Genomic DNA, 12322 nt, shown 5'->3' on the forward strand with positions numbered 1-12322 from the left:
ATTTTCTAGAATGTTATTAGATAACAGATAAAAGTTCAAGTTCATCTATAAATAACTTTAATTTAAATTATATTGTCTGATACCAACTTGATTCCTCTGTGATGAGCTTGACTTAAATTTTCCTTAGTGGACAAACTTCAATCATTTTGATTATATTGATTTATTTTAAAACCAAAACTAGAAAAAAATTTTGTAAAAAGTTTGTACCTAGAATTGGGCAAGAAACATTTGCTACTACTGATGTTATTAAAATATTTTATAGAATCCAATTTTTATATTTAACAATTTGAAATATGTGCATACACATAAGTGAGGGAATTTAGGATTATATGAAATATGAGCAAATACGCAAGAAATGCTATTACCATTATCCATTAAAAAATTTAAACCTGAATTTTTGTTATATCAGGATAAATTTTGTTATTGAATATAACTGCTGTTAAGAATTTTTTTACTGCTTCATAACTATATGATTGATGGCATTTTATTGCCCTATTCCCAAGTTTTTCATGATAGATATAAAAACCTGGATTGATTCTGTTTTCAAATGGTGGTCTTAACTTGTATATGGACATTTTGATTATATTTAATTAATTTTTTAGGTTGTAATGGATAATTCTAATTAATTTGTCTTTGATATGTATAAAATTACCTGCATATGTAGCAGTAATCACATGAATCAAATTGATTTTGTGTGATACTTAAAATTGAATTTTTTGTTAGTCTTTTTATCTGTCTATCTGTCCTAATATTTTTTTTTTTTTTTTTTTGTTGTTGTAATGCGAGTTTTAGTAAATGTTTGCAGACTTACTTAGGTCGGGAATCTGGAAACTTTTTAACCTGTTATTTGGGTACTTAACATATATTCAACTCATTTTCCATTGAAATATTTCATCATACCAGGTTAATAGTTTAATCAATCTTCCGATCATTGCTTAGTACTTATTATCTAAAGCTTAAGTAATAAGCTTTAGATAATAAGTATTCCCTTGATATTCATCCAAGGGAATAACAATTAAATCCTGCAATGTGCACTGAGTGTGTCTGAATCTTTGACCATTGATACTTAATTATATTTTGAATCATCTTTTGTTATTTAAAACACGTTAAAGTTGTCTTCTACTTATAAATGAAATTGCTACTTAGCCCTTCCGTAAGGATTTTAGCCTACCCGTTACGTTAGAAAAATACTTCCATTGTTATGTCCTGATTGTTTTCTACCATTTTAGAACAATATTAAATCCCTTGAATTGTATTTTTTTTTTTCAGTCAGTTCTGCTCGTATTTTTAAGAGAAGAAAGATTTTTACTCTTTTCTTAGTTTTAAGTAAAAGGATTGATATAGAAACTTACAGAATTTTTTCTTCACAATAAAAACCCTTTTAAATAAAAGCCTCTAAACTATAAACTCTCAATAATTTCTGGAGAGTTCAGCCCATCATTGCCAATTTATACAAGATGATAAACTGGACTCATTATTTCAGTTCAAGAGGTTAATAAGAATTGCTTTAAGAAAAATTTCAAACAGTGCACAAATAACACAATTGAATTATGAGATTAAAATTAAATTATATGATCAGAGGGACTAATGTAGGATAAAACACCTTCATTATTCTTGGATTCATTAACTTTTCTTTACACCTTTTTAAAAGACTTGATATTCAAATGCTGGACATTGCTGAAGAATTGTGTCATTCTATATGTTTGATAAATATTTGATCATGCTTATTAACAAACTTGTTTATTCATAATGAACAACTGTTTATTTCATTATCTAGATGATGTGTATGCATACTCAGAGATGAATATTAAAAAACAGTACAAATAGGTATGGAGAATAAAGGCCTTCTACCAGAATTCTGTAAAAACATAGAAGGAAATGTTTAAGAAAATAGAACATCAAACCACTTAAATAAATATTTGATTGCATGTATTTTTTTTTTTTTTCAAAATTTTCAAATGGATTCCTCCAAAGTAGGAAGTATATTAGAAATATATTCAATAAACTCAAAAAATTTAATAGCTAATTTTAATTTATTTTTGTCAGTATGTTTTTATTCTGCTTTTCTAAATGCTGAAATGTTCTGCACCTTTTAATATTATGTCTTTGTAGAGACATTCATTTAGTCAATGAAGTAGTCAACTGGAAAAGTCCTAAAAAATTTGAAGTTAAATGCTTACTACAGCAAGAAGTTTAAAATTACTTTGTTACACAAATTATGTATATGAAATTTAGAATTTGAGGCTCATCTGAAATTAAAGTTGATATTTTTATTGACAAGCTGGTTCCTAGCAATTTATGAGTAAATAAGCAGAAGTATATAATGATAACTCATCTATACTATTAATAATGTGGTTCAAAATCTAGTAAAAACTATTTTTTCTCAAGTTATTTGAAAGAAAAAAATTTCTAATATTTGATTTAAGTAATAAAATTATATGATATATAATGAAAGTTATATCTCATTTTTCCAACTAAAGTAGGAAATCTAATATGATTTCATCAATAAGCATTTTCTAGTCGATATCAAAACATTTCTTAATTTTCAATTCATTAATTTCAGGAAAAGAGAGGTTCTAGGAAGAACCAGAAGTCTCACACAAATCAAGGAAAGAAATCAGTTCCTTTAGTTGGGCCCAACTTTTCATGGGATGATGAATATCCTGCTTTAGGTATAAGGATTTATTCATAAATTATAAATAATGTTACAATATTATAAGATCATTTTTAATCTGTCAATTTTATTTGTTATTGGTACAGGCATCATCATTAAAAGCAACAACAACAAAAAAACAAAACAAGGAACAGCTTTGCAATTTTTATTTATAATCGCATCTTATCAAAATTGGTGTTGGTGGAAATGGATTAAAGGGACAGCTTTGTTGGGATAGGCAAACTTATTAACCAAATAAATTAATTCTGTTAATTATTTACTTTCAGAAAAATTTTTCCATTACAGAAATTTAAAATTTTTTAAATAATTCAATTCAGCAGATTTTTTTAAAAATGTATTTTCAGTTTTCATTTTGAAATTCATAGTATTCTTGAAATATATTTAATTTTGTTAGCTGAAAGCCCTGCTCAAAAGGAGCCATTCTACCGGAGATCACATATGAAGTAAGTTTCAATTTGTTTGTAAAAAAATGACTTTTTTTTGTGTTTTTATCCTTGGAATTTCGGTGGAAGAGACAGCATGGCTGAAATTTATTTTTAATGAGTAGACTATTTTTCAAAATATAAATATTTTGTTTTATTTAAATATTGAAGCATTTTTATCCTTTTTAAAATCAATCATTTAGTTCTTCTCTGGTTGATCCTGCTGTAAGAAATTAACATACATCTTAATTGTTATGATGAATAAACATTCTTGAATTCATTATTTTTTTCTTAAAAAATTGCTGATTGGGGAAATTCGAATAAAATAAAGACATTTTAAGCTAATGAAATTATCAATGTTTATTAAAAGGATGTATTTTTATTTTCAAGCAGTAACAATTGTAATTTAGATAGAAAATTTATTAAATTTGTTACTGTAAGAATGACTGAGTGATGGACATTCTTTCTGTTATGCTACAGTTGATGTAATCAAGATAAATAAATACAAACAAATTGAACCAAGCACATTATCATGCTACAATATCCCGAACTTCAGGTCTGAAAACAATATTTTTTTCATAAATGCAATTGCAAAGAGAAGATTATTTTATAATTCTGGGAAAAATTATTTTAAGAACATTTAAAAAATAATCTCCATCTAATTAAAGAAACTTATGAATGAGTGCTTAACATTAAGCCATTAAGTATATAAATAATTGGTGTTGATTAATTTCCTTATTGTATCGTTAATTTACTGAATAATAAGAAATGTTATGGATTTCCTGGGAATCTCAATTTTATTTGCTTTCAAAAGATAATGCTGGTAAAGAACAAAAGTTAATTAAACATTCCAACAGTCAATCTGTCCTTTAGTCTACTTTTATATCATCTGATTGGGAAAGTTAAATTTAAAACATCTGTTCTGAAAATAAATTTAATATTTAACTAACTGTGATATTATAATGAATGTTAAAGCTTGTGCTTCATAAAAATTAGATCTATAAATACAAATAAATTTAACATATGTATGGTCCCTCAAAGAGTGCATGATACAGATCGAGAGTGGAAATTTTTCATTTTTCGTGAATATGTTGAAAACTGTATGGAGTATGAACGCAATTTTTTGGATTCCGACATTTTAACCTGTCAGCTTTTGCTCCCATTTAAAATTTTTACTCTGTTACGATTTATGTTTTTCCTCACATTCATCTTTAAAAATTGATAAAGAGTATTAAATTTGTTATTTATTTCATGACTTTATGAAATATGATAAGGTGAGTAAATAAGTTTTGAAGAAATATGTAATAGTTGCCAAGATAACAGTGAAAGTTCATCAGATTAATTTAACTTTCAAAGCCTCATTGTTCAAAACCCTATAACTCTCAAAATTATCATCAGAACTCCATAAAATTTTATTGAGAGGTTCCATTATGACAAATAAAAAAACAACAACCATAAAGGGAAATGTTAGACAGTAGTTAATAAACCCAGTTAATTGGTTTGTCTATCTCAGTAAACATGTCGCCTTCAGTCATTTCCATTGACGCCAGATTTATGAAGATTTGATAACAAACTTACAGAGGTGTTCCTTTTTTTTGTTTGTTGTTGTTGTTTGTGCCAAATGTGGTGAAAGGGACTGTATGCACTCCTTAACATTAAGATAATTTAAAATGCAATTCCTTGATGAAAGATTAAAATTATACTTTTTAAAAATATTTATTTAACCTAATAAGAAATGACAAAGTTTGTATCTATACAAAATTTTTAAAAATATGTTTTATTTATTTTGTTCTTCTGATTGGACTCCATTTGCAAATACTGGTCTTATATCATATATATTGAAATGGACTAGTTTTAAAGATTCGAAGTTGTGTGTCATCATTATTTCTTGGGTATTTTAAAAGAAATGAAATAATTGATATTTGTGGAAGAATGTTTAAAACATTCTGCATTATTTTATTTTATTCTATGGGAAAAGAATTGTTATGCCAAATTGAATTAATGGGATAATTTATATCGTGATGAGCTTGCTAAATCTTTATACCAATGTTAAGAATACAAATATTTTCATAATCTTTTACTGCCATTCATAAAATCTGCATTTTTAAATACTAAGGAATATTCGCATAACCATCTCTATATAAAATTATAAGATTGAATGAAAATATTTATATTAGTATAATAGAGAACAAATTAGTAATACTGTAGAATTTTAATTTATTATTCACAATACCAGCTTGATCATTATTTGTATTGAGGTGTTCCAGTTTGCACATGTTACTTTTAGATATAATTTAATCCTCCAAGCAAATGAATTGTCTATTGTATCAGTTTGGTTCAGCTCCAAATTAAATAATTCACATTTCTTAACATACTTTTTAAAAAATGTCAAGCCAAAATATACTTCAGAATATATTGAATTGACTGTTTATCGGAAAATGCTTTAAATATTTTAATTGTTCAGCTTTGAGTACTGGAAAACATCTTGTCAAATAATTGGTTATTTGGAAGGCTAACACTGAAGGAATTGGAAATATTCCTAAAATTTTTATTACCAGTCCAGTTATTCAGATTTTCTCTTGTGCCTTTCGGTGGGTCATAATAGTTTACTGTGATTAAAGAACTGCAGAATGTTTGTGAAATTGGATCAGAGTTCACTTTTGTCTTTTTATCATAAATTAACATTATATGCTGTGTTTTTATTTTGATATTAAGGACAATATTGGGGATAATTATTAGCTGAAGTTTAATATTAAAATAATAGTTAATATATAATTATAAACTGATTCAATAGTGTTGAAATGTAAGAAAATAGTGTTATTTGCCTTTTAGTATCATAAAAAAACTATAAAACTTCATTTTTTATAAATGTTAATTTTTTTTTTTTTTTTTTAAATCTTGAATTTTTAAGTCAAAGAGTTTTGGTGCATTAGTGAAATGAACACTGAGTGTGAATTTAAGTGTTCCATAATCTTACTGCTGTTTATTTTCAAAACTGTGATTGCATTTCTTCATCAATTTTGTCTTTGTAGTTTTGTGTTGATATTTATCAAATATCCTAAATGTTATGTTTTCTGAATTTAATAGTATTCATAACAAGCATTTTGGTCATAATATTATATGTAGTTATTATATTTTGAAGTTTTAGATATTTTCAGATCATTAGCTGTGTGCAGAAATATTAACATACTTTAATATAGGCTAAGGAGATATATTAATTCAAATTAATGCTGTTATTTTCTCTATCATTATATTCAATGTATATATATTTCTTATATATCAAAGTTTCTATGTATCTTATGTAAATTCTAATTATATATTTGTTTTTACTTATTAATATTAAATAATCAAAAATTTTAAGTAAAGCATTCCTTATATATATATATATATATATATATATATATATATATATATATATATATATATATATATATATATATGAATATTTATCTTGATGTAAATTTTACTGTTATCAGTCTTGAATCATAAGTACTGATTAATTCTGTAAATTTCAAATATAGTTAATGATAATTTGCCCAAATTCTTAATTATAATAATAACTAGCTGCCTTTGACAACCAGTTTGTTCGCCCAGCTTCTCGACTTTTTAGGTTGTTAAATGATTAATTTGTTATTTGATATGACTAGAAAACAGGAATTCAACCAGTATTCTGCAAATTAAAAAATATATATATTATGAAATAAAAGCGGGAATAAAAATCCTATTGTTGAGATAATGAATGATTAAAAGACCCAATTGAATATTTTGATGTATAGTTTGAATTTCTTCATAGCATTTTAAAACATTTTTTCAGATAATGTATCAAATTGAATTTAAAATGTTATTTTTTTTAAAGAGAAAATTGACGGAAATGAAATTGATATCATTAAAAAGATAATTTTTTTTTTTTAGTTTTAAGGTAATACAAAAATCATTTTTTAAAGATAATTACTTTAGAAAATATGAATATCAATTTCCATAGCCAAGTCATAACGATATGGCTAGACTTAAAATGAATGTACGGTCGCCATTGTCGTCAATTTTTTTGCAAAAGCCATTTGATACCATTTCTTGTATCCATCCAGAATAGTAGTTTTTAGGTGAGTGTTTGAACAATTGATATGATTTTGATGTGCTTTTTAAGAAATCGGAAATTAATCTGAAATCTTGTCACGATTACTTATTATGAGATGATTTGCACTTGGTTAAACATTTTGTTTGAAGTCTTATATCTTCTTTCCTCTAACTGAATGTGCTTTTTCGTGAGATGGTGAAACACCTCTAGAATATTTTGCAGCTTCATTAATTAGCTAAGTGAAACGTTGGATTTAATGCACTTATAAAAAAGTCAATGAATGAAGCAGTCTGAAATTTGTATGATGGTTTGTTGATATTTGAATGTTGCCATTCTGCAGTAAATAATAAGCATGATTTCTGTGCCGTGTAACATTAGTGTTTTATATGATGGTAAATAGTTAATCTAAAAGTTGTATTATATTTTTACATAAATGCATAATTTATTTTTAATTAATATTGTAGTGGAAATAAGAAATTACCAAAAATGGAGAAAAATCTTTTTACTTAATTTTTTAAATATTTAAATATATACATTTTTTTTTTTTTGTTTACTGAATTGTCTTGTTGCTACAAATGCTATAGAATACTAAAAAATTTTAATATCAAGATAATTTTAACAGTTGCTTTTTCATTAGTTTAACTATTCATAAGTACTTTGTATTATATAATTACTTTTTTCTTCATTTAGAGAGCAGACCACCTGTAGAAAATGTTTGGGAAAAAAGAAAGGAAAAATTGGAGGGTAGAAAAGCTATGGAACCTACTAACCAAACAGAAGAAGAGCTTATGATTCAAAAGGCAATTGAGTTGAGTAAACTTGAAGCAAAGGAGGAAGAAGAAAGAAGAAGGTATGTTGAAATAGTTTTTCATAATATATAAATGAAGTTGTTTTAGTTAAATTTTGAAATTTAGAACACTTCACATGCTGAATTTTTTCAGCAAATAGATGATTATTTGTCTTTAATGGAATTAGAAGAATAATAATGTTGTACTATTTGAATATGAATTTATTGTTCAGATGGATTAGCCATGTGTTTTTTAAGCTTGGAGCACTTAGTTTCATTCACTATTCATCTTTAGTTATAATAAGGATGAATATATGCTTGTCTATGTGTTTTTACTCTATAGGCTAAATTATTTGACATGGAGCAATCTAACTTGATATATATAAATTTTAAATTTTAGGGGTGGGAATGTGCACTTTAGAGTGATTTTTTTTTTTAAATTCTAATCAGGAATTTAATTATAATTTGGCCCGGATAGCCTGGTTGGGAAGGTGTTGGATTCTTATCCCTTGGGTTGCGAGTTTGAGCCCCGCTGGCAGAAGAATTCTCCTTGTGTGTGGTGGCTGGTGCACGTATAAATCTGTCCTGGTCACAAAGTCCTCCATGTTAAGAGTAATACCACTGGAGGTATTGGTTCAGAGATGATCTTTCTCTGATTCTGGTCTAAATTACGATCGGTGGATGAGTGAATGAAATGCATGAATGAAGTCTGTCCCGTTAAAAGGGTAGTTAAGTCGTACTCTTGGCTCTAGTTGATACTACTGAAAAAATGAGAGACACTCATTCAGCTTAAATCGCAGCGGTCAAATTGTCAGCGGGCTTGTAAAGTGCCAGAAGTCACAACACAACAACAATTATTATTTAAGTGAAATTATAAATTAGATAATATAAAAATAATTTTTACATCATCAAAAATTTCAAAAAATTATTTTTACTGTGATAATAATTTTTTAATGTTTAAATCAATTTTTAAAAATATTTTGAGCATGTATATTTTGTATAATTCTGTGCATGTATATTCTGTATATATTCTGTATCTAAATATTTGAAAGTATATAAGGTTTTTTGTATAAACAAGGTGCATAGTGTCATGAAAAGTGTTTAAATTTGAATTAATTTTTAAGCACCTTAAAAGTACTTAATTTTTAATAAAGGTCCTTAAAAAGTGCTTAATTTTCTCTAGAAGTTGCAAAGCAAACTTTTTGAAGAGTGCCAACACATATTAAAATAAAATTAAATATATTTTCCCCCTATCTCCTCTTTCTTCAACAATATGCATTATTGTTTATTGAAATATTGTGAAGGTTATCCTGAAGACAATTGAAAATGAGTTCTGTGTCATATTTATTGTGAATTCGTAAAACATTCGATCTTCACTAGAATTCAAAGATGGTGAAGAATTTGTTTTAGTTTTGTCTGATAAATGTATGGTTAACCTTTTTATGTATTATTAAAGAAAAATACACAGATTTTTGCAATGAATGGGAAATATGAATGCAGTAAGATAAATTTGTTGGCCCAAAGAGATCTAAAAATCCTTACAGTGAAGCCTCTTTAATTCATTATAAATTTGTTCATTGCTCTCGTTAATATTTCATTTCAGATCAAACTCTTGTACATTTATTAAAAGGATTTACTATATATATTGAATTCTTATTCATTACATAAAATCCGGATATAATGAAATTTTAACTTGAAGCCATAGATTTTCAATAATTGTGTGTATATAAAAAAGTCTGCTAGAACTGGTTTAACTGTTATAACTGCTTAAACTTAAAATTTCAAAAAAGAATTTATAAGAAAGATTTTCAAAACTATTATTCTTCAGGGTTCATATTTTATTATATTTAAAGATTTTTGCTTTTTCTCTTTTTGTAGCTCATACATACATACATATATACATACATACATACATATATATATATATATATATATATATATATATATATATATATATAATGATATTTACTTGACTACCACTGTAAGGTAAGGCTGTGTGTCAAGGGCCCGACATACTTTCATGTCTTGCAGTGGGGGGAAAAAATGTAATGATATTTTAAACTCTCAATTTCAATTTAATTAATTTCCAAGATTTTATCTTAATTTAGCTCATAGTAACTTCATTCTAAAAATATTCTCTTATTTCGTGATCCAATTCCACTTTCTCTACTTAATTACTTCAAGAGAAGCTTCATAAAATTGCTTAGTCAGCTAAACGCCGATATTTTCACACGCTCGGCGTGAAGGGGTAAAAATGTTCTTAAAAGATCCCTGTGTTTCCCTTACATGTGATTGACATGCATCAGAAATCCCTATGAGAATCTTAATAATATATTAGCACAATGAAGAAATATTTTCCCTGTCAAAATCTAAGGTTATATAAGGCTAGGGATAATTTATTTCGGCCCTTTTTCCCCACTTCTGCTTTTGCAACGGACGTCTTGTCCGCGCTTCTGCTTGTAAATAATTATGTTTTCCAGATGGATTAAAAGGAATTTAAAAATGTAAAAAATCTCTTCATTGTCTTCAAACTGCATCATGCTTCACAACAAATAATATTATATATATATATATATTGTTTCCCATTGAAATCTCTCTACTCTTAGAAATTTGTCCTGATTGACAAAGAAACGCACAGTACAAATCATTGAAGTTAGGAATGTGAAATGTGGCAGAAAGTTGCTTCTCTGATATTAGGAACTCACTAAGAACATATTTTTTGGAATTTGAATTAGAAATTTAATTAAAAAATAAAAACAGGATTTAAGCATGTTTCCGCCATCATATCAAAGCATATTATTGAATAAAAAGTGTTTTTATGCTATTTTAAAGGCACAAAAAGGTTGTTTGAATTCCAATTTTGCTTGAATGAATGTGTTTTTAATAATTTTTGAAAATTAATCTTGGATTCGATTTTTAACTATAATTTTTAAAATAAAATTCAAAATAATGTCATTTTTTTCATTGAATTTTGTCACATTAAAAGTGTTAATGTTTCGATTTTTAAAATATGCTTTCTTTGCTTTTTAAACTCAATTAAAATTTTCAAGCAAAATTCGCAACTTTAAAGCAGTTAATTGAATAAGATCTTTACTTGATAAATATTGTTAAATTTTAAAGCAATGCGGTATTTAGTCTCACACTAGCTTCAAAAATTATTCATTAAAAATGCATTAACTGTCATTTTTTTTTTTAAAAAAAATTTCATTTTACTTGTAATTACAGAGCTTTTTTTTAATTTTCGTGAATTTGTTTCCATTTATGAAAAATAGATATTGTGAAATCATTTTTCTTTCTTTAAATATATAATTGCATTTTTCTTACTTTTTTAAAGCTAAAGTAATAAAATTTTATTTGTTTTTGCATGGTGGTTAAAAAGCATGTTTTTCTTAAATTTTCGAAATGTGAAACTTTTTAAAAGAAAAGCCCTCGACTAAACATCAGAAATAAGAAGTGATAAAACATTTTTTTTTTTTAGTCGGATCATTTCTTAATACTGTTATTCATTTTTTTAAAATACTTGATCTGAAAAATTCAGTTGGAACATTGCCTTGTTCTATCGTAAATATCTGGCAGTTATGTAATCTTATGATGGTACCATTCTGAAAAGCTTTAGCTATTATCTTTAACAGCGGCAAATAAAATGTTCTAAACTGTTAAGTATGGTGAATTAGAGCAGGGGGAAATTTTAATTTACATCTCAGCCATGTTGACTTTTATTTGTTGCAGCATATATAAAAATCAAATATAAATTTTTGGTCATGCTATGCATTTTTCTCAATGTCGATGTATAATCGGAAATGAATCAGAATGTCTCAATCCAAAGTAACTGATAATTTGTTACATTTAAAGTGTTGATAAAGAAGCCTGATTTTTATTGTTAATCTTATGATAGGTGATTTAATTTTTTAGTAATGATCATTTTTATATTTTTGTCAAAACCAAATATATTTTACAATAGACACTTTTGCAGTGTTGTAGAAATAAATATTAAAATTATTATGTTATGGTAGAAATAACTAAAAATTTCAAAAATACACATTTAAAATTAATTGAAAAATTACAATAAAAACAAAGTTTTATTAAAAATCAGAGAACACCCCATGCTTAAAAAAGCAGGGAGTTTGTTTCTTTGATGCAAAAACAAACCCAATCTCATACGCATTTACCCTCTTCCCCACAGCTGCAACCTTTATATATATTCTTTTCATTTAAATTGTTGCCAATCACAGATGATGAAAGGCGTTTAGATCAGGCTCGAATCACCCGAGATTATTAGTATGGAAAATGAGGGATAGGTAGGACCATGGAGACAGTATGCACTTCACATCCAAAATCAAGTTTTGTCTTAAATTTTACAAAAA

General features: G+C 26.3%; 1 protein-coding gene across 2 annotated transcripts in view; it reads left to right on the forward strand.

The window, feature by feature from the left end:
- The window catches only part of LOC129969173 (uncharacterized), a 29659-nt gene that overhangs the window by 9841 nt on the left and 7496 nt on the right, over positions 1–12322 (forward strand). Inside the window, exons 4-5 of one of the 2 annotated variants that reach the window (XM_056083611.1) lie at positions 2564–2672; positions 7862–8021. In XM_056083611.1, coding sequence (XP_055939586.1) covers positions 2564–2672; positions 7862–8021 — 269 coding nt within the window. Of the gene's footprint in view, positions 1–2563; positions 2673–3053; positions 3118–7861; positions 8022–12322 lie in introns of those variants that run through there. The other variant, XM_056083612.1, reaches the window with a different exon arrangement.

Source organism: Argiope bruennichi, chromosome 5 (genome assembly GCF_947563725.1).
Source record: "Argiope bruennichi chromosome 5, qqArgBrue1.1, whole genome shotgun sequence".
NCBI lineage: Eukaryota > Metazoa > Arthropoda > Arachnida > Araneae > Araneidae > Argiope > Argiope bruennichi.